The sequence below is a fragment of the Drosophila santomea genome, chromosome 2R (genome assembly GCF_016746245.2).
Source record: "Drosophila santomea strain STO CAGO 1482 chromosome 2R, Prin_Dsan_1.1, whole genome shotgun sequence".
In the NCBI taxonomy this organism is placed as follows: Eukaryota; Metazoa; Arthropoda; class Insecta; order Diptera; family Drosophilidae; genus Drosophila; species Drosophila santomea.
The window spans coordinates 7,977,534-8,001,509 of NC_053017.2; the positions used below are offsets into that span (position 1 = coordinate 7,977,534).

Here is a 23,976-nt window from a genome sequence, read left to right on the forward strand (position 1 = left end):
CTATGCTTATGCTCTTAGAGGAATTAAGCCTTTCCTAAATATATGAATCTCCTTCTAAGGGTTCCTCACTAGAATTTTACTTTCAAGGACTAAGACTTCACTAAATGCCAATATTAAGCTCGTTATACTGCCTAGCTCAGGAGCTATTTCCAAATCCGCCAAATGATAATACCAACCCACGGGGTCAACTCGAATTTCTGTGCTTTGGGCCTCACGTTCCGTCCTAACTGTAGATGTCATGTGTGGGTACTCAGCAACTCGACATCAACTTTGCCGCGTTGTATCTGTATCTTCTGTGGGTCTGCATGTATGTACATACAGATCTACTCATTGCACGGCTCGTAAAAAGCTCATTAAACAAAACACTGTTGACAGACCGACTGGTTGAGTGACTGACTGGCTGCCGGACCGAAGGAGGGGTATTTGGGGGGATTTCGGAGATGCTCGTCATTGTGGAAAAGCAAGATAGAAATAAAAAACATTATATCAACGCATAGCTAACGAATGTAACTGTAACTCTCGGATTTTCGAATGCAGAGATACCAAAAAAACGGCAGAAACGCTTTGGCTGTCAAAATAATTACGAAGCCCGACAATGTAGCGACATGTAATTAACGTAAAATGCGTGTGCCTTTTCGTATCTGTGGCAGCCACGTGAAACGTATCTGCAAGATACATGTGTACCGCATACAAGAACGAACGCACACGAATACGAATGAGAAGGCCAGTACACAGGTGCCTAATGGGCCACCGTCATTTGTTTTTTACCCCGTGAAAGTGAGGAAAAGAAGGAAAGCCTCAACTAAATTTGATTAACCCACAAAATGTGGCCAGCTCCACATATCTTTGCCCTCTTTTCGTGTCGGTTTTGTTTTTCTTCGTCCTCACTCCCTCTCCAGCTGATGTCATTTACTTTATCGGTTTATGGACCGTCTTATTCGTGTGCCTTCCATTTAATTGAACGCCTCGGTCGCTCGAGTGATCCATAAAGTTATTTCCCATCCATAAAGCCATTGGATCAAGTTTGGCCATCAAACAAGGCGATAAACTTTTATGCTGTCCAAGCCATTGAATGCAACTCAAAGTTGGCGTAGGTACGGGTCCATAAGAAAAATATAGTTTCATGGATTTATCATGTAGTATAGCCCTGAACTTCATGTCTTTTAATTGCATAAAGTGATCAGTTTTGTATGCGGTCGTAATTAATCTGATTATGATGGACCTGTACTTGACGGCTCTCGTAAGAAAACTTCCTCACCTAAAACAGATTTATTTAGGGTACCATGGTCGGCAATTAGGAAACCATTTCGAAAGAATTTAGGTGAAGAATCATTTTCAACATTTTCATGCTTGCTCATTTGGAAACCTAACCTACTTAGTTGGAAACTTTCAAATAAACAAACCCAGCTCTACTCATGCCTGTTTTTCTCGTAATATTTACTAAGCCGTGCAAAGAGCTTTGTTCAAATTAATAGATTAAATAATTCCAAACGATTGAACATACTGTATGAAACTACATTATATTTTATCAATATTTTGTTATCAAAATGTGCTATATTTGTACAAATATAATACATATTTCACTTTATTTAACTGTTGGCAACTGAACATTATATTCATATGCCGCTTAGGCCTTAATACATAAAACCCGCTCAAATATCTGTCGGTCCTCATATACTAATATGTATGTACATATTATTGGTGTTTCCTGCTTAGGTTCGGAATCACAACGAATTAAACCTGTGCTCTTGAAATGCTCGCATTTTGTCTACTTATTGATAAAACAAAACTGAAATGTGACATGGGAATAATTAAAAGCTCTTTGCGATGGGGAGGTTGTATGATTTTAGCGGCAGCCAAGCGCAAACACATATTAGTGTGTGTGTGCAAAACCCAGTAACAGATACAATTGTATCTATGTATTTATGCATGTTGCTGGCAGGCTGAATAAAAAAAAAACAATTGTAACCGAGCATTGGAGTCAACATGCAGCCACGACAGCAGCAACAACCACCGACAACCCGAAACACGGCATAATGCGACACAAAGTTCCGCTAGAATGCCCAGACCCATGGCCTAAACCCATGCCCATTTCCATTCCTAATGCCATTCGCATGCCCATTTTTATTCCCCGTGCCACCAGATCCCTTACCAAAACCAGCAGCTGTTCCCCATCTTTTTCGGGAAGAAAGGTTCTCGTTGTTGGGCAATTGTTTGGCTGTTGCCAACCATCCAGGCAAAAATGCAGTCAACGGCGGGCCGCAAGTACGGAGATCGCCTGTTTTTGGCCAAATGAACTGCAAGTGCACTGGCTCTCGACTTGGCCAACAACTTGGCTCACGAGCTTGCCCACAACCCGAACCGCCATTAGAAGGGGTGTTCCTAGTGATGCGAAAAAGCAAATGCTTGTTTCTCCATTTTGGAAAATAATTAGCAAAAATAATCTTTCAATTTATTTATTATTTATCCGAAGCTGTAGTAAAATTTGTAAGCTTTAAAATTGTTATATAATCATATTTAAATTGTTTGTAATGCTAAACTAAATATTCAACGGTAAATTATTCATTCGCATAATATTATTTAAAAGTTTTAAGCAACAGCCAAAAAGAATGCCAGTCATTACAGATTGCATCATAACTATTCAGATCTATAATTTCCTAAAAGTTTGCAAAAAACTGTTAGGTTGCCTAAGAATAGATATGCTTTATTCAACAGAGAGAATGGAAATAGTGACAGGGAACGTACAAAAGCGGTTGCATTCAATATATTATTTTATTATGATTGGGTAGTTAGGAGGTAGTTCACTGATGATGAGACGTTGCTCGCTCTTGCTAACAATTCCGCTCAGTTTAATTGGTCAAGTCAGAACATTTATTACATAGCTTTTGATTACCACTATCCCTTCCTAGGATATAAATATAGCATTACCGGTAAGTCAGCAGCATTTATGTTGATATTGATGGATGGACCCCCTGGCAGCAGAAAAGCCCGGCTGAACTCAATCAAAGCGTGACAGAGTGCCAAATGCCTGGGAATGGGATGAACGCTCATGGACTCACGCTCCAATAAAGCCAATATATTCATAGAAGGGCCAAGGGATCCTCAGTTGAACGACATATTCCCGCTGCAGTTCACATAATACAATTTGAAACAACTTGTTTTCCCGTCCCATAGCCCGCACCTATTTACCTGTGCCAAGTTCATCAGTTTATGTCGTTTACCTGATGCCTTTCATTCGTCCCGCTGAAGGCATAAGTTCTAGAGCAAATCGTGACAGCCAGTCACTCAGATACCAGAGGCATTTGTTATTAAAAAGGGTTACCTCTGCAATGTTTAGTTAATGCAAAATAAATTATTTTTTTCCATTCTCATCACTCATGCTACATTTATGTTTCTCTAAGCCCATTGCAGTTCTGCTACAATACAGGGAATTCCTCCAAATTTCGTACACTATCTGCAAAATCAGCTCTATGAGAACCAGGAGAAATGGAAATTCTTTGGGATTAGCATAGGCATGCCTGAAATACTCTTTCTTAGCGCCGAAATGGAAAGAATGAAAATTTATTGTGAATTTATTTAATGAAGCATAACATGAAATCTCGCAAGAACAAAACTTTTGTTGGGCATTTGTTTGAGTTACACTTGAGGCCAAGGGACCCGAGAAAAAGAATAGAATTTAGGCTGAAAAGAATCCCTTTTATGTTTACGGTCAGTGGCCAAACTGTTGCTTTTAGGCAAAACGAATATTTATGGCTTATCAATTTTGCAGGACACGTGCGAAAGCAAAAACAAAAGGGTCAGCGACTGCTAAGTTCACAGGCCCCTTGGGCAAACCAAAAATTCAATTACAGGCTGCCTAAGAAGATAGCCGCATTAATTGCTGGTAATAGGCAAAAAATTGGGCATACGCAGCATCGGCCGTTAAAGGACGCTTTTTGCATATCCACAGTTCAATGCTCTTGCCAGCAGCATTTTAATTAAATTTCATCTCTGTCTTTGTGCTTAGCATATTTTCGGTGCCCCCCATATACCCCACCATTTTCTCCAATTCTTCCGTTCGTCAAAGGTGGTCGGGTTTCCAAGTAAAAACGGCATCCGAAGGACATGGGTCCACGAGGGGCCACGGTTGGTGGAATCAAAGGTATTACCTCCTGGCGTGTCAGAACAGCTTGTTTGTCCTGCTAATTAAAGTTGCGTAAAAGCAATGCCATTGTTACTGCTCCCTGCAAATACCTTGTGCAAATCAAAGTGACGACCTCGGGCAGATCCAAAGGAGTGACTAGCATTGTTTACCCACCTGTTCTTTTGGCCTGCGAACAGCAAAATACTTTAATAATGCTAATTGGTCGAGCTTCTTGGGAAAAGTTTGTTCTAATAGATTTGTGAGAGTTAATTACAAAGAGCTCTTGTAAGTAAAGTGGTGATTTAATAGAGGATTTCAATTGTAGCTCTTGAGTTGGTTGGTAGATTAACTGATTGCTTTCCTTCTATTGTCTTCTTTTGTGCACTTAAAATATAAATTTACCTATGTAAAAATAATAAAATATTTAACAAAAACTTAAACAAATAACTCATTAGTTTAGGTGAATGCTTAATAAACAATTTATGTTTGAAGTAAACTTCTGAAATGTATATTTCTGAGTCAAAGAATTTTGTGTTTGAGTGTAATAATTTAGAATGACTTCTTAGGTTTCTTTACAGGCAAGCTGAAGGATAATTGGTTGACATATTTACACATTCATAATATTTGCATTGGTTTTGATATTTAAGGACAGATACTTTAATTAGAAAGGAATCAAATTTCGGAGTCGAAGGATGCTGCACTTAACTGACATTGATTAACAATTTCAATACTAACCACACTAGTGTGTATACGTTAAAAGCTCCTGTCTAGTCGATCTTGACAGTGGGATTTTTTTTATTGACTGTCGCAATTTCCCCAGATCATAATCAATTATGTCTCAGGGCCTCAATAATGGCCATATACCCAGAAGAGCCCCAAGTGCCAGGTAGCGTGTCAATTAAATGGTCATACACAAGACTGACGCTGTTCGACAGACTAAATTTAAATGAAAATTGGAAAATCGGCAAATGAAAAGTCAACACGGTCGACACAACGGTGGAAACGAAAGCGAGCCCATGTCGCACTATCGATGAGCATCAATGTCTGCGTATACGTAATTTTTCAGTTGACATTCGCTTCCTGACTTTTTCTCAACCATTTATAACCGATATCTGCTGTGCTCGAAAATTTCACTTGCGGCTGCTGGTCTTCTTTATTGTCACCCAACCATTTGTAGCCATTATTTAAATGGCCCAAATGAAAGAAGAGCAGCTGCGTCTGCGGAAGCCTCCGTTTTCGGTGACAGGTTGTGGATGAAACCCCATTTCGAGGGACTCCCGAAAAGGTCGGGACCATATCGTTAGACTCAACTTAAAGTCCCAGCTGCCTAAAGATACTCAAGAATGGCATGCAATTGGCTTTAGATTGGGACTATGAATATTATAGCAAACGTTTTGACTGATGGCTTACGGATGGTAAAACGCTTTTTTATACACACATCCGGGTCATAGGAATTAAACTCTTAAATTATTATTCACTATTTTATAGTAAAATATGAATTTTTTATTAATAAAAGAAATAGTTTAGTTAGTTTGCGCTAATTAAGAAAAAATGTTTTGTATCTGTTTTTTCTGCCTTATCAAATCATGCACTGAAAATGAGTCAGGAATCTTTGGTGATAAATGCCTATAATGGCTGGATAGATCCAACATATTTTGTACTAAGATGCATGTTTTTTGTTTTATCTTATATGCTTATTTCACGTTTTGGATTGCAATGGTTTATACATTATTACTGGGTGTGCCCAAACTAGGATTCGACATTGAAGTACGCATACCTTTGTTTTGTATGATTTAAGCTCAGATGAGTAAATGGATTTGTATTACAAACGCTTCACTTCTTGTCTCTGTGAATTCCCCTGATATCCGCTTTCATCCAGGCCGAGAGTGGCCCACTTCAAGCGAGTGCCATGCAAATAGGATCTGAGCCAGAACGCCCAATTCTGGGCCTGGTCTTTCGGGTCTGGTTCCAGTTTCTTATCTGCCGCGCCCATCTGGGCCTGCCACTCGACGCCGACGTCGTCTGGAGTTGGATTCCCAAAACAGGGTGCTTGGATGCAGTAGGAATAGGAGTAGGACTGGGAGTCTGGCAGTCTGGGTAGGGATGGTGCAGGATGAAGCCGGCTGCATGTCTGCAGCGTTTGGCTTAACAAGTGATAAACTTGTCGCTTGTCCGCTCCAAGTCCTTGGACATTTTATTATTCCCGCCTCTGCAGAGAGTGCCCTGTAGAAGCCATTACCCCATTCTACAGACCCCAGTTACCAGTACCCAGCATCCATCTCCATTCCTTAAGACCCCTCCCTACTTGCAACCATACGCTGCAAATAGTTAAGTACAAATTGCATGGCTAATTTGAGCTGTTGCATAAGGCTTAAGAGCTCTCACGCACACAGACCCTACTTCACGTCGTGTTGACAAGTTGACCGTAGAATTGCCCGGAGAAGGTGTGAAGTGACAGAAGATTTGGCATGAGTAATGACCGTTGCGAGCTGTGGCCATGAAGTAGGCAGGTTTATTAGCAACTGTCGAGAAATAATTTCCACAAGCACCAAAAATTTGCGGGTTGCTTCCATATAATTCAGAACAGTACCGAGAGTCAAGGAACTTAAGTCCAGGCCACAGTTAACGGCTTTAACAAGACTTCACAGTATACTACTTGGAAATGGTAAATGGCTTTAACTGGACAAGTGCACACTTACAAATATAACATAATTCTATAGGCATCTCTGACAATTCAAATTGACTCACAGTAAACACTAACCCTAAAACTTTTTCGCGACAAAAACTGTCAGAAATCAGTCAAAAATGAAATAAATAAAACGGAAAATAATTTCTTACAATTTATATTATATTTGTATTGTTATATTTGTATTTGTTTTGTAGCTCTGGAAAATGGATTAGACAATATATCAAATAGTTTCGAATACGAATAACCTTTCTAACGGTCAGAAATGTGAAATGAATAAAAATAAAAAGAGACTTTTAAATTATTATTAAGCAAAGTAAAGCAAAATAGAAGCATGCATATTTATTCCAGTTTCTGAAATCTACTCCAATTAAAAAGCCACATATGTATTTATTATTTCTCCAGTTTCCAGCTCCTTAGCTCGCTAATACGATAAGTATACAGGGCAAACACTGGGCCACAATTAACGCAGCTCGAAATAGTTCCACAAATAAAGACAACTAACACAGATTCCCACACTTGAGTTTCCGTTGTACCCATAACCCAATTCGGAGCGTAAGCCCCTCTAATTATGATTTATTCCACATCTGGCCAACACCCCGACCTCAGACCCCATATCCCATATCCCATACCCAAAAAAGCCCAAAAGGCAATTGAAACTCACCAAGTGCCAGTGTTTGTTTAGACTTATTTACAGCAGCATTTGTATGCAGCTGGGGAGCGACTTTAACTTCATTTTAATGGTTATATTCACCGACAGCGGTCTTTCGTTCGGATTCGGATTGTTGATGTTGATGGTGATGTTGTTTTACCTGTTACCGTTCTACAAACGAATCGCGCACACAAACACAATCACTGCACTTTGGGGAAGATTTTCCAGAAATATTTTTACAAAACTCCGTGGTACTTTGGCCAAATAATTGGGCGAAAACCAACACAAGCAAATGGGGTTTGTTGCGGTAGGCCAATTTCGACAAATAATGCTTTACACCTTTACACAACGAACTAATTTAGCATTTGCTTAATGGGGCGCAATGAGGCTTTGTTTTCGATTTGTATTTTTTTTTTAGTGGGCTAGGCCAAAAATGAATTCAAAAATTGTGCGAGTCGGCAGCCGAACGCGATGAAACTCGTTTTTAGACTAAGTGGTGAGCTTTATGTTCGCAGTTAGTTGCCCGCGCGAAAGCATTACAAGTTCGATTCCAACATGTTGCCTTTCCTCTCTTCAATTTTCTCCTTCTTAACCAGGCGAAAATATACATTTTAACACAGGTGTATCAGCGAACAGCAGAGAAGAAGTGGTATCATTAATATCAAAAGATAGCATTTCTTAAATATTGCAATATCATTTCTTAAATATTGCAATATCAGATATATTTTATTTTTTATATTTGGCACTGTTAAAAATTGCATTTCCGAATATTTTCTTATTTCGCAGACCTGATCCCGGTATTTTCTTACGAAAGATTTAGCCTGTTAACTTTCTTACGAAAACTTTCCGATTTTAATACGCATTAAATTTTTGCATTGCATATTTTTCTCACATTTGTTGATGTTTATTTTCGCAAGTCCGCAAGTCCAAGTTTAGAATTTTTGCAAGTCCTAATTCCGAAAGTAGTTACAAAAATGTTTCCAGAAGCATTCGGGAATGGGGAGCCAAAAACTTAAAAAACACTGTCTTTTAGCTTTAATAACGTCAGAAAAATCATATTCGTATTCACCATTGATTTTATGATTTTTATTAAGAAAGATATTAGTCTAATAAATTTATCGAACTCAAAACAAAAAAAATAACTTAAAAATAAAACTTTCAAGACAACATTTTAAAGGAATTGGTTTGTTGGGTTCATCACAAGCTGGTTCGAATCGAACTTCAACATGCCACCCCAGAATCGAACATGCTGCAGGTTGCAAGTTGTGGGTGGGCCAGCTGTTGCTGCTGGTTCTACTATTGCTGCTTTTGCTGCCGCTGCTGCTGTTGCATGTGCCTCATATTAATTGCGCCGTTTACCCATCGCCCACGTCCACCCGGCGAATAAAACAAACGACACAGAGTTGCAGCCACACTTCGTTTTGTTGTCCTTTTTGACGCCGTTTGCTACGTTTGCACCTACGCCTTCCCGGAAGATCCCGTAGAGTATGGCCAGAAATTAAAACGGAGCGCGTCCAGTTGGACAAGCACTCAGCTTGTTAAGACCGAACCCAAAACCCACTGGGTAACCCAGCTGCCTTTGCGCCTTATTTACATTTCAGCCGTGCCGCTTTAAAGGCGCATGATTAAGCAATAAATTCACACCGGGCCAAGAAAACGCAAGGCTTCTAGTTTCAATGCAGTCCCAATACCGAAAGAAAACTTGTGTAACTAACTAACTAACTATTTGGCAACATTTAAGTACATATTCAGCAACAGTCTACTCTAATCTTAAAGACACTTTAAAACTAAAATTACAATTGTATGGCATCTAGAAATATTATTAAATAACATTTCAACAAGTTGATTGTAAGCAGTTTTCAGGTGTATCTACAAATGCAACTTCGGCGAATACTTCCTGAGGCTGATCCTGCTGTTAACGGTGTTTTGTTGTTTATATTCAATGTTACCTTTTGCTCCACTGCTTTCGGCCAGATTTTCTATTTGTATTTACAATTGATTTGCATTTGTATAACACTGTTTCCTCCATCGAAGAGCGGAAGCCAGCACCGAAAGAGCGATGGAGAAAGGTGTAAATATTGTGATTATGGTTGAGATTGAGATGTAGGTAAATAATGTGGCCATCGTAGTGGGTTCAACAGGTGCCTCAGGGCAGGCGATAGTTGTAGTTGGAAAATGCAAAAATAAAACATAATCCACTTGAACGGATGAAGACTTTGATGCAATCGATGATAGAAAAGAACTTCACGCCAGGGAGTGCGGATAATAACAGGCATATCGACTTGTGAGGTGACGAGACCCACTCTTGTAGTCAATGAACCCAAGTTTTTATTAACTGTTTGCATTTAACCTCATAACTATGATTCAGAAAACTTAAGTTTGCCGCGGCGTTAGAAGAAACTTAAATAGATGACAAAATATGGAATTATGGAAAAGACTCTTTTCCATTCAGTTTGTGAATCTTTTAAAACAGGCTTTGCAAACTCGAAGCGCTCCGTTTGTAAACTCTGCTTAAGCTTTCTGTACTCGGCTCAATATTTACATTCTAAATGACTTTATTGGCAAGTCAAACAGATTAAATCTCTATTAGTTTTTAAGTGAGCCCCGCCATCGGCGCTTCGCTGGCGTCAATGGACCCCGTCAAGCCCGAAAAGCAGCGATACGGATCCCGAACCCAGGTCCAAACCCGACCCTGACCCCAAGGCGACTTTTGGGCACGCCAGTGATGACGAAGACGCATTGTTTCCACCGCCGATCTTGGCCATGTCGCTGAGTCCACTTATTTCCCTTTCGGTCTTCTGGCCCTGTGCTGATGATGACTTAATCGGTGATCGGAGTTTTGGCTTCGGTGGGCGTTATAATGATTTATTATGCCGATTGACCACGCACTATAACAACAATCTTACTTAGACCGATTGAAGTGAAAACCAGAATCGCCAACATATATGGGATTCATTGGGATTGATATACCTTTCTGAAGTGAGCGTACATAAAAGTGCTTTGATTATACTCGTACCTCTTGAGCTATTTTTAATTTTTATAGTTGTAAGCTTTGCTTTGGGATTTGTGGACGTAATAAACCATACACTTTCGTTTAAAAACCTGACAATTGTTGCAATTCATTTAAGTTCATTTAAAACCGTTGCAAGCTAAGATTTTGTTTAACAACAAAAACAACGTGATTCCCTGGCCGGAATCCGAAAAGTCTGCCATCGGGAACAAGCCGTGAAAACCAGTTGACTGAGAGGCAGATTCCCGCTGTCCCACTGCTTTACATTTCTCACTCAACTTGTGGTTAAGTGGGTGGCTAGATGGGTGGCTGGATGGGCGGCTGGATGGGCGGCTAGATGGGGGAGGAGGATGAGGTAGCTCTGTCAGGTGTCCTTGGCTGCGTACCGGCAGCCGGATGATATATCACAAACGCAGACGGGCGGCAGGTGTACGCCGCATCACCCTCGTCATCTTTCTCATTAAGAGGCAGCCAGTCGTTTATTTATGCACTTGACTTGCGTGGCGACTTGGGCGGGCCGGGGCGAAAGGGGCGTGGCAGTCGGGTGGCTGGATGGGAAAAGACAGGCCAAGAGCCCTAATGAGCATATCATATTTCACACATGTCGGCTCCGCTGCTTAAACCCATCGTCACCTTTTTGAGCGCCCATTTAGCTTTGAGTGCAATCTAAAATTGTTTCTCGAGTGCACTTGTTGGAGAAAAGGGGGACTTGAAGGGGACCAGCCTCCCCGAAAAATATGAAATCCAAACCTGACAAATGGCCGGGCATGGAGAAGATTATTAACCCGCCAGGAGTCATTTAATATGCCCACCTAACGGCAGCTAAACATGCTCAACTGTCACTCCCCAGAGTCTCGACTATGAGCTCGAAATGCCGTCATAAAACTTCACAAGCATCTGGAAAGTAAAACTTTATAACATGCATTAGCTGTGGTCCTGGCTGCTTAAAGTGATTCTAACTTTTCGAACAACAAAAAAATTCTTTCTATGGTTTACAAAGTTTATGAATAGTAATTGGCTTGCTGATTGCCAAATAAACGAAAAAACTACTTTACAACAATTACAAATTAAATATTGAAGGATTTATCCCACAGTTTTCATGTTTACATGTGCCATTTCGATTGCAAAGTATATTCCTTCTGTATATACATATATATATCGCTATTGGTGTATTTATATTTAGTGTTATTTGATGTGAAGTTGTCCAAATTTTGAATGAATGAAGTGCGAGGGAGGCCTAAGTCACGAACATCACCTTCCTATTTCATAATTCGCATGGCCTTATGAAATATAAGCATGTAATAAAAACACAGAAGTTCGCTAACTCGAAAATATTATTACACTCGAACCATAAAGTAAGTGGTTAAGCCATCACTTCTCTTTTAGAAACAGAAAGCTAGCTCAGAGACAAGGCGAAATGCTTAAACGCGGTTCCAGTTAGTTGTTCATTAAGTCAGGTGTCAGAGCTGCAGGCAACTCGAACTGAGTTGTAACAATGCGTAAACCGATCCAAAATTATGCCACAAGGTTCCAATGAGTAGGGATAAGACAGGTGCAGTTGGATTGAGCACAGTCAGGCACATTAATTATGTTAATTGAACTGTGTGGCACTGTGGGAGAAATTTTGCGGGGTCGATGACGATGGCGTTGACGAGAAATTAAGCCATCCTCCGCAGAACCACAGACACATAACTCATAATGCCATTTCCACGTGAAGACTAAAGAGGCATAACTCAGCCTACCTCCGCGACTCCAGCAGACGTATAGATCTTCAGGCGAGACTTCATTAAAACTTGTAGCAGATAGTGGCCTGCATCGCTCCAGGCTCTACGGTTCGGTTCTGGCCAACCGGGAAAGAGTTGGAGGAGATGGAGACGGTCGATGGTCGCCTACCCATCACTTCTAGGCCCAAGACCAAAAACAGACAAACTGCAGTCTTGCCTAATGACTACAAAAATAGCCAAATGCAGCTTAATTTATTACCCAGGAACGTCAAAGTTGAACTCAGCGAAAAGTTAAGATGCAAGTTCACTTAAGATAATAAAGAATGATCTCTTTGTTTGTCCAGAACTAAGCAATATTTCTTTTGTAGGGAATATTTCGTTCAAAGGAAATTGTAACGCAATAATTATAGATTAATAATTAAAGATTTGACTTAAAAATATTTTATGTAGCTTCGGTTGGTTCTTTTTGAAAAAAAAATTTATATCGAATTATGTTGAGTTTGCAGGTAGGGTTAGTTTAGTTTTGGTTACGTTTTTTCTACTTTTTATATTGCTTATTGATTGATTAAACTGGCAGAGTGCCCCTTAATGAAGTCGTCAAAACTTTAATATCTACCCAAGCATTCTATTATTATTCTGCTTTTAGCCAAAGAAGCCCAGTCTCCTAAAGATTGGAGCTTTCGAACGTTTGGCTCAGTTCGACCGCCCAAAAACCTTTAGGAAGTATGCCAACCATCTTTTGAGCAACAGTTGAGTGATTTGTAGGGCGCACCTTCACCGCTTTTGCCCCCCTTCTGGGTAATCACTTAATTTGGAAATTACTTACCAAATAAGACAACGTCTTGGCCCCTATTTTCCTTCCCTAGACTGTGGTTATCTTTGACGTATCTGCGAACGGCATTAGCAGCTTGTTTAATTGCATAAAACGCTTGCCCGAAGCACATAAATTATGCAGCTCCTGGCGAACTGAGGTGAGGTGTTTGAGGAAACCACCTGATGTTGATGGGGTGGGAGGACGATCCGAAAGGATTGGCGGGCCTATTAATAGAACAAGGCCAGCTCAAGGCCAACTGCAATCAGCGAAATCAATCATAAATGTGTGCTAAAAAAAGGGAAAAATGAAATGCAAAAATAAATGGAAAGCGCATTCAAAAAGGCAGTCGTACATCCTCCCAGATGAGTTGCATTGTCAGGGGGCGCACAATGCATAATTACTGATAATGATTTAGCGCATTGTTGGGGCTGGAGTGGCGGGTACTTTGGGCCTATTGTTCTGTCGGGAGTCTAGGGTTGGAATGTTACCAGGTTGCAGGGCATCCTTTTCCCCTGATGATTGGGCTTAGTTAGAGATGTCTTATAGATTTGTGCGGCACTCGCACAAAAGTCTCGCCTCCGCGCAAAGAAAATTCTTGAAGCCGCTTAAGCAGGCGTCGATGACGATAAAATAATAAAAATTGATTTGCCCGTCATGTTTCGGCGATAAAATTTTACAACAGCGTCAGTCGAGCGGAAAGCGTCATGCGAAATTATCATTATCCATGGGGTCCCATCGCCCAGCAGGAGCAGGAATATAGGATAGGAATGGCACGTAACGAGGCCTTCGCCTGTTGCGCGGCCCGCAAATCATAGTTAACGACGGGCTCATCCTGGATGTTCCATGGGAGTAATGGGTTTTCAATTAATCCCGCTTCCATGTGATTTTTCACACCTTCCCAAGACCTACAAGAGGTGGTCTCTGTCAAGTTATGGTCTTTGGCTTAAAGTATGTATTTAATCGAATCCGTCTTCTCTTGAGGTTACTTTTTTGGGAGACTACGATCAAGAGATAAAATCAAAGTGGGTGAAAGCTGTCGAAGTGGTGAGCACATATACCACTTTACCCACTGGCATATCGAACATCAAGGTTTTGTGAGAACTACCGATATATGGCTGGGAACACTTTAAATATTATAAGCGAATAACCTTAAGGTAAAACACAATATACACCATTTATAATATTTGTAAACTCAACAGGGGAAATGATTTTCTAATCTATTTTCAAAGTTTGTATGTTTACCTACCGGAGACAAAAATAAATTAAGCTCTAAAAGTAAAAACTTTTAAACAAATAATCCTATAAGCGCTAGAATGTATGTTAAATAGATACGTAAAATATTTGCAAAGCATACTAATATATGTGCCACAATAAAAGAAATAGGAAAACTCTTTTATTAAGCAATTATAAAAAAAAAGCAATAGATTTGATGACTCTTTTTTTTAAATCAACCCTTTCTGAATGTTTTACCTGTTATCATATTTCATTTGTTTCATTTTCATTACATAGAATAATTGTATAACATGATTCTAGTCACAGCTCAATTTTCATTTGTTTATTTTTCAAAATTTATGCAATTTTTGGGGCTTTGAATATGTTTATTGAAAGATCCACATTAGATCCACATTAGATCCACATTAGATCGACGTTTTGATCACGTCAGATTTTACTAGGCTACCAAGGTTATGCAGGAACATTCATTGCCGTCACTTCTTTTCATTCACCAGAATGTACACTAATGTACAATAATATAGTATATTATTTAAGAGCAGTACTGGAGCAGTATACAAATAATTGGTAAAGTCCTTATTAATTTATCTTAAAAAGGTATATTCTACTAAAACCAGAAGTGCGTTTTCCAAACAATCCACGATTTAAGCTTCATCGAATAAGAAAAAGCTTTTTTTTTTTTTGTGAACAAATAATCGAACAGTCAAAATAATGTAAACTAAAAAGTAATGTAAGAAGTTGTTAAATTTAAACATACATGTAGACAAAATGTATAATGTACTGGTTTAGTATGTAAGTATACGGGTAGAGTAAAAGGCTAGGATAGATTCGCTGAAAAGTTTATAACAGGTAGAAACAAAGAAGATAGAAACATAAGGTATATTAGGTCCAATAGCCAAGTCCATCTGTCTGTCTGTCCGTATTATGTTTATAAGATCTCACCAACAAAAAAGCTAGAAAGTGTTGTTAAGCATGCAGATTCTTATGCCTACGCGGTGAAAGTGTCTTTCTGAATATTTCTGCCTACTCTAACGCTCTCAAAAACTTTAAACTATCACATCCAATGTTTGAATTTTGCTATTTGTTTATTTGCACATTGCTTTTCTACTAAAAAAAATTACCTCCCTCAGCTCCACCTAGCTAGTAAATGGTTAAGGAACTCGACTATAGCGTTCTCTTAAGTGTTTTTATTGTTTTATTAAAAATAAATCATAAAGACCTAATCACATCAATGAAAAGTATTTTGAGAGATTTCAGAAAGATCCTTCTTTCATTGATTGCTTTCATCTTTTTTACATAATCTGTTATAATTACAGTTTGATGGCCATAATTCGAGCCATTGTGTGTGGTTCTGCGGGTGTAAAGATCGGTCGTCCTTGTTCGTCCTTGTAATCGGCGTAGGAGAGCGAATGGACGCACTTCATCCCCAGTGCCTCCTTTTGGCGGGCGGAGTAAAAGCTCGTGCAGTAGGCCACCATCACGGGAAATCCTTTAGATCGACCCACCTCCATTAAAGTGGCAGCGAGTCGTGAGCCCAGTCCTTTGCCCCTCATTGAAACATCGACAGTGGTAATGTAGGAGTAGAGCAGTTTCGATATGCCAAAGCGCTCAAAGAGGTTGGCCTCCCGTTCAATTTTAGAGAGAAACTTGCTGACGCGTCCCCAAAAGTTCTGCTCCATGGCCTCTGCCTCAATGCGATGCTTCTCCAAGTCTTCGGGATACTGGGCACCAGCAAGTACCAGTCCCACCAACCGTCCACCGTTGTTCTCATCGATGGCCACCAAACACGTGCCCTGAGAAATCATCGACAGGTGATATTCATCGCTCTCCTTCTCGTGTTGACTGTAAACTTTTTCGCCACTTGATTGGCACAGTGGCTCTGACTGGAAAAAGGAGTCCTTCAGGAGTGCTTTTACACTTAGGTAGTCCTCTTTTTTCATGATCCGTATGGTAATACCATCTTTTGTGCTGGAGACCATCGTAGTTTTGGTCTTAACTTTTGACGAATGAATGGAAACTAAAGTAGTGCTCAGGTGATCGTTGCTTTTATACCAGCGGGTTATCTTTTTTTATTGCAACACTATAGAACAAAAAATGGTAGCGAATAAAAATGTTGTAAAGATTACGAGTTAAATTTTAATTAAGGCCTAATGCTCCAATTATTTTACGAATATTGCATCTTGGCACTTTGCACTTAAATTAAAATTTGCAAACATTTTTTAACTTTTTAAGACAAAATATAAACATGATCAACTAGTGTTACACCTTTTTTCATTTAATCACAATCAATTCTGTGTATACTTTACATTGAATAGGCAAGCGATAAGAAGTCGATAGCAGCGTATTGGACTGGAATATTTATATGTTATCTCAGCAATTGATAAGCCAACAAAAGAGTTTCATTTTTACAATCTGAGTAACGGGTATCTGATAATCAAGGAAAGCCAATACAGCGTTCTCTCAAAGACATTAGAATAAGTTTATAAATTATTTTTATGAAATATTTTAAATGTAATTTCTTTTTGTTTGTTGTTCTTTGTTTTAAATTACAGTAGTTTTAATAATTTACTTTGTATACGTTTTAATTATTTACTATAGTTATTTAGTCAAATTACTAGTATAAAAATTACCAATTTTCAGTATTTAAAATGCAAATAAGATTTACTTAAATTATTTTTTTATATTTTATTTTGATATTTTTAAAAAAGCGCGCAATTATGGGTGGTAAGAAATGCTCTACGAGTAACGTGTATAAAAAACTTCTTTCAAACCATAAGAGTTACGAATTACGAAATTGACCATAACATTAATCAAATTTGTTTCTTAGATCAAAATTGATTTCGGCCCTAAAATCGTCTTCTAGCATAAGCACGCGCACGCACACATGCACACGATCTCCTTTATTGTTTTTACTCATACAAGCAAGACAATTCTATTTTTAGATTTTAACGCTCTCGATTTTAGGCGAGCGAAAAGAGACAAATTTTGGTCGTCACCAAAAAAGTGGCTGCATAGTGCAAAACCAATGTATGGCCGTTACGCATCTTGTTATTATAATGTCTTTGGTTCTCTCTTCTTTCTGATACTTTCTTGAGTGTCGCGATTCTTGGTTACTAAGCTAGAGACATCATTTAATTTCTAATATAATACGCTAATAAGCCTTATCTCTTTGCACTTGGGCCAAATGACTCATATAAAATTTTCGCAATTATAGGCTATATCAACAGCATATTGTGTTTTATGTTAAGCTATTTCATTGGTCATTAAGGGACAGCTTGTCAAAAGTGAAAAGTAAATACAGCTGCAAAATGAAATTTAAGAAGGGAACATGAGGACAGGAGTAAGCAACCCGAGTGGCATATTACAAATATGAACGAATAAAGGTCGAAATAACTGAATATCTATATCCTTCCAGATTTCAGACTTGGGTATCCCAGCGTAGGCGCCGCCTACCGATATGTGTGCGTAGGTGACCAGCTCTACAACAACATGGCCAATTCTGATTCCAGCGAATGGCAGGCAGCTAGCACAGCTTTAAATCAGTGCGTCCCCGACCCGCTGACGTCAGCACAACAACAACGGGAATGGCAACAAAAAAGTAAGAAAGCTTAGCTTGCGGGAGTCGACTATGGGATACTCTGTATCCATTATCCTGATCTAATTACATCCATATGTAGACTATCTGAATAAATCATTGAAATTAAATGGAAACTACATATAACATTTTAGTGATTGAAGGTAAATACTTTAATCCGCACTGTGAAATATAAAATGAATAAATTATACGAGATTCATTCAAAGCAGGATCAAAATTTGTAACTGATATCAATACTCCCAGCTTAAACCACCAGTGAGGGTATGAAATGCGTAGGCGGCAAAGTGTTCTCCATTAGCCAGGACCCAAACCTCGAGTAGCCGGCTAGCAGAAAAAGCTTTGATTGAAGAAGCAACAGGAGCAACCAGTTGAAGTTGAACTACGTGCCACATGCCGACATCATCAACTTCGTTGCGTTTCGGGAGGAATTCGGCTTTTACGGCTGGCTATAAAGCAAGTCGTTTTCCTCGTGGCCGTTGCATTCGTTCGGCGCGCTTCGAAGGAATCTCAACTTACCACCAACCAATCAACCTTGAAACGGCTAACCGCACAAAAGGTTTCAAAAAACCTAGTTTTCAACTCCATTTTGTGTGATCCTAAGATTAGTGTTTGGCCAGTTGTCAAACATTTAGTTCTTTTTCATTTGCAAAAAGCGTGCAATACATTTCCGTGCTCTCTTTGAGCCGAATTCCGAACTTAATTGAAAAACTTTTTAAGCCATTTTCCCTTGAAATCCGGACATTGTGAAATGTAAAATCCAGTTAAACCAGTGATTGCATTCTTAAGAAAATCTATTACGGAACAAGTCAGTTTGAACAAGTTAATTGAATTTCCACTGTATACATTAAATTAATTTTGCGTAAAGGCGTGTTGTCTTATTGACGTGCAGGTAAGTTATAAAGTCTAATACTAACTATAACAAAAAATTTTCTTTTTGGAAGTTTTTTTTGCTCCAAATCTCGGCAAATAATATATGTTTACGACTTTAAAACATTAAATTTCCTGCTTCAAACTTTTCTCAAATACATTTGAAGAAAAATATCAGAAGACGCGCACCACTTAATTTTAATGAACGCCTTTTCGTTACCATTGGCGTGTGTGGTACCCTTATATATTTTTTCCGCCAAAATGAATCTTTTATATATTAAGTCAGTAGTCACAATGAATCATGTTCGCTTTTTTGTACAATCGATGTACGGCTAATGTCAACAAAGACCCTCGTCACCCGTATCAAAACGACATCAGCTACTTTGTTAAACAAAACTCATAAAATACCAATAATTGTCAATCAATTTTCTACTGTGTTTTTGTAGTCTGGCATAAAGCCTTCTAACAACTCCTTGGGTCAGTGTAAGAAACAAAGTCAAAGGGGCTTTCACAGAGCTATTTTTTAGAACCATGCTAAATTTTGTTGAAAGGGTTCTTCAGACCCCATAAGTTACTTTACTTTAATGGGTAAGGTGGAACAAATTAAACATAAACTAGGAATTTTACAAGAGATCGGGAGAGCTTCAAAGAAAAAGAAATTGCTTACCATTATCAACCAAAAAAGAAGCTGGCACACAAAACAACAAGTAAAGATGGCGTTTACTTGATAGATCCAAATTACAGGCAATGTGGGCGTGCCTCAGCATGGCGGTAACTTTCATGACGTATGGCTAACAAAAAGCGGAAACGGAAGTGAAAAAAGCGAAGGTGAAACTGCAAGACAGGAGTCAAGTAATTTTAACAAATTCGCGTGTCAGATTGAGCACGTCCCTTGCAGATGATAATCTGGACAGGGACTCCGAAATGGTGGTAAAAATAAGTCCCACAACGACATCTGTAAGCTGCTTAATAAATATCATTACAAAAGCATTATCTGTGAAATTTGTAACTATTTAAAGATAAAAGAAATGGTGTTGAAATACACAAGTAATTATAAAATAACGTGATTCATTGCTTAACATTGGCGTGTGTAAGTGGCATGTAAACATTTAAATTACGTGCAAATTAATGAATCAGATACAGATTATGGAGTATTGACAATGTGAATTAAATGCGTCCAATTATTTTTATCAATTACTTTTTGCTTGCGGAATTTTTAAGTCAAATATATTTTATCCTACACCAATTTCTTTATTTGATTAAAACTAAAAGTTGACTAAAATAGTGGTTCTATCAATATATTTCACAGCAGGACATTCCCTTACAGAGAAACCGGTTCATTCATCATGCACTGAGTTTTTAGTGTGTGTCCTTGTTCTACTGTCTGTCCTTTTGGGCTGAAATGTTGCTTAGCTCCATTTGAACCTTTCATTTTTCCGTTGGTTATTTAACACTCTGCTCCTTGGCATGGGCAAAAATATCTAAACAGTGACTTTAAGAGGTCACACTTAAATCAACATGCTTACTTGGCAAAGTAAGGTTATTAAAACATTTGTCATCCGTTTCCGCCTATCACACACATCCGCTGCCAACATTTGTGGGCCTCTCAATTTGCATAAATAATTCAAACAGGTGAGGCAGAACCGGGCTCACCACAATAAAGCATCGGAAATTGCATTAATTAAACTGATGACATTTTAGAATTAATTTTGACACATTTGCCCGGCTTAGCTAATTTAATTGTCTGTAAAGGAGATTGCGGCGAATAAATATTTAAAAGTTTACAATGTAGGTAAGCAATTGTGAATATTTAACCGAGTTAGGCAAAATTTATCAAAAACAGCTTTTTGCGGAGGCTTCAATGTGCCCCTAAATAAATTTTTTTACCCGACAAATGAAATGCCATAAAATATCACAACACCCAAGAAACTCAAAAAAAAAAACATTTTCATTAGCGAATATAAAATTGTGTTCTATTCTTGTTCTTCAGGTAATTTAAACTGTCAGAAAGTTTAATTCGAGGCGTATCGAATTTATTCAAATTTAATTGAAACCACATATGTGTGCATGAGCAGTATTGATTTGAGTTGGCAAGTCAACAATAAATTTTGACGCTTGGTCTGCGGGTGAAAACCGATTTACAAATGCCAGACAGAAATGTCGGGCCGATCAGAAGCCGTCGGCAAATGTTTTTCCTTGGCTTCCGGCGAGTGTCAATGCCACAATTTGGGGCACCCACAAGCCAGCAATCGCCGAACCAATCCGAAGCAAATGAAAACAATGAAATGAAGACGTTGACACAATAATATGCTTGCAAGGAAACCACAGAGGAAAAAATGTAGGCATTTCCATGCGTTGCCGTTTTGGTCAAAAGGGGACGGTACCTGTCAAATAATTTATCCTGCCTAACAAAACCTAATTAGCTGCCCATGCAATTTTCCGCCAAATTAAACGGCCCCAAAAAGACCCAAAACAAGAGGTAATGAAATTAATGCGACAGACACGAATAGTTTCACAATTTATATCCCACTAGATTATGTTATTAAGCCGTACAACAAATGCCTTGTTTAATTGTTGAGCCGAGGACAAATCCACACATTGTTTTCTACAAAATCCACAAATATTTAAATATGCACAGGTGACAGGTGGCCATCAACAGGTGCCAACAGTTTACCTTTGAACTCCGTTTGTCTCCTTCTTCCTCGAACAGGTGACAGGGTTTAGTCCCATCTTGCACAATGCCGCCACTCCTGCAAAGGTGCCATAAATTGTGAGCTCTTTATTACATTCTCAACTGGCTCCTGGCTGTCAGGAAGCGCCGAGATGGCTGAAATGGCTGAGAAAAGGGTAACCTGAAAGGGTAGACAGTAGAAAGGGGTATCCTTCCGAGTGAATTATTCAACTAGGTAGTGTGCAAACATCTCTGATGGATGGTCAAGTCTAACTAGCGAAGTGTGCTCTGGGATTTTAGAACTATTACCAATTCAATTTGTGCTTAAAACTTATTTTTCATTAGATCATGCAAATATATACAAATATTTAATACAATTCATTATATATAGAATAAGTCTCACCGTGCAAGCTTAAATGCTATCAAATTTGTCGCAAGTGGCAAGCAACAGACTCATAAATATTTATTTTAAATATGTCAAGAGAACTTAATCCTCTTAAATCCCACACAAGGATTGCTGTTAACGCACTTTATCAACAGGCAAATCCCGAATAAATAAATCTTGAGCACTCGAAAAGTCCAAACAACATCTCAACTATATACAAAGTGCACAATACTCCACAAATTGGCTTAGACCGCCTCCGAACGGCCACGCCCATTCCAGCCAAGCCTGAAATTAACCACTTTGCGACCAAGCCAAGTAATTTGATGCCCCTTCCTGTCTCATCCTTCATTTCCGCCAGATACCATACAATTTCTTTGTTGGCCATTCGTAGCTTTCTCTGTGCCGTTTGAATGTGAAAAGTAAATATGGTGGAGAATTGGCTAGAATTTGTGTCGCCTTTTTGGCTGCAAGATTGCTTCTCCGCATTTTATGGCCAATTGGGGTGACATTTCTGACTTAATTCCAGTCCCCGGTGCACATGTTACATATCAGTGAACTTCTCTCATACAAATAATCTACTTGCTCAAGATTTTGATCGAAGAACACGGGGTCATGTCAGCGAGACCTCCCGTAATTGCCATAATTGCTTAGCTGGGAAACTATTTTAATTGGTTGCACGTGTCGTGAGTGGACTCCCCACCATTAAATCAGTTTGACGAGCTGACGAGCTCTCTTCAGCCGTGATTGAGGTCCTTCGCCCACAGCGAAAAGGGGGGGACTTGACACGCCCATTTAAAAACAACGACCAGCTCTAATGAGCTTTGGCCAATGTTGCGTATACGCAATGTGCAGTCGGCGACAAAATCGAACAGTGCACACGCGTGCAATATGTTTATATTTGCTGTTTATGGGCCACGGACTAACCATGACTTATTGGCTACATCCTCACTGGACTCTCTTTGGTATGTTTTTCATGTGATTCATGGTGCCATTTCACCAATGCACATCACGGCATTTTATTGGAAATAAATTTCGACAGCTCATAGGAGCTGATCCCATAAGCTTTTTACACAGAGTTTTGGGGAATAAATAAACAATGCTAAATAAAACAATGCAAAACAATATTTTCGCGCCTAGAGCTCTATGTGGACTTTTTGAAAAGCTATATTTTAAAGGTCGTTGGGAAAAACAATTAAAAAATACTCTTTCACTGCTTATGTGAAGGAAATGCTAATTTAAAGGACCCATGTTTCCCTCTTTTTGAGCATACAATTAGACTTCAGCTTTGTCAACACAAAGGCCAAACACTTTAAGCTCTTGCTCGGACGGCGAAAAATCCATGAGTAATTTACAACGTTTAAGTTTTTGACTCTAGCTGGCCCTAATTATGCGACACGTTACAAATGTGGCCCAAGGGCAGGTAAGCCGGTTTTTACTGGCTTAGCAAAAGGATATTTGGGGAAAACACGAAACGGAAAACGCTTTCGAAAAAACTGTCAACAGGTTGTATTGCCAAAGGTTTTTAGCCACCTAAATGTAATTTTATTAGCTAATTAATTGCCCAGCTCGTTGCGTTTTGAATGATGAATTACCAAAGGGCAAAAGTATTTATAAACTGCCAACTCAAACAAGCGAGAAAGACCCTCATAAATTGTTTTAGACAATTAGGCGGCCGTCGAGCGCATTAGACGAGCTAGCCAAACGGATTGGCAAATTAATCATCGGACTCCGTTTTCTGTTTCTCTCGATTATTCAAATGGAAATCATCAAGTTGACATTTGAGGAAATGCGAAAAATAAATCCAATTAGGCAAGCGAAATTATGGAAAGAAATTGCAACTTCTGCCGGAGCTCTAAGAAATTGTTTAATAAAGCTTTGTGACTTATAGCATTTTAAGGGTTTCACCTGAGATGGAAAACTTCTGACACATTAAAAAAGGGTTTCTAGAAAATTAAATATAAAAACCATTGATAGCGTTGAATAATCAATCTATTACTTACTGATCTAAGTTCTAAAACTCTAAAAGTTTGGCAAAAAGATTTTTGGTAAGTCGATAGAAATTTAAGAGACCACTAAAAAAATGAAAAAACATTAAAACAATTTTCAAAAATGTAGCCATGGCAGTTAGAATGGGCGTGGCATCATGGGTCAACAAACTTACGCTGCGTTTATGTCTCTGGAATCTGTATACTCTCTAGATGTTATAGTTCTCGACACTA

General features: G+C 38.9%; 3 protein-coding genes across 3 annotated transcripts in view; 1 reads left to right on the forward strand and 2 right to left on the reverse strand.

Annotated features, from left to right (window-relative positions):
- Positions 1-7,926, reverse strand: part of LOC120445738 — a 42,781-nt gene extending 34,855 nt beyond the window's left edge. The window contains exon 1 of the mRNA XM_039626312.1: positions 7,474-7,926. The gene's annotated coding sequence lies outside the window, so the exon portion shown is untranslated. The remainder of the gene's footprint in view (positions 1-7,473) is intronic.
- A 7,485-nt stretch (positions 7,927-15,411) lies between these two features.
- Positions 15,412-16,252, reverse strand: LOC120446683 (arylalkylamine N-acetyltransferase-like 2). Its single transcript, XM_039627762.2, has one exon. The coding sequence runs from the start codon at positions 16,216-16,218 to the stop codon at positions 15,550-15,552; it is 669 nt and encodes a 222-aa protein (XP_039483696.1). The 5' UTR covers positions 16,219-16,252; the 3' UTR covers positions 15,412-15,549.
- A 2,075-nt stretch (positions 16,253-18,327) lies between these two features.
- Positions 18,328-23,976, forward strand: part of LOC120446540 (short neuropeptide F) — a 29,726-nt gene continuing 24,077 nt past the window's right edge. The window contains exon 1 of the mRNA XM_039627556.1: positions 18,328-18,723. The gene's annotated coding sequence lies outside the window, so the exon portion shown is untranslated. The remainder of the gene's footprint in view (positions 18,724-23,976) is intronic.

What these genes read in the sequence shown, in the direction of transcription:
- LOC120446683 (XM_039627762.2), bottom strand. Translation starts at nt 16,218, where the DNA reads ATGGTCTCCAGCACAAAAGATGGTATTACCATACGGATCATGAAAAAA.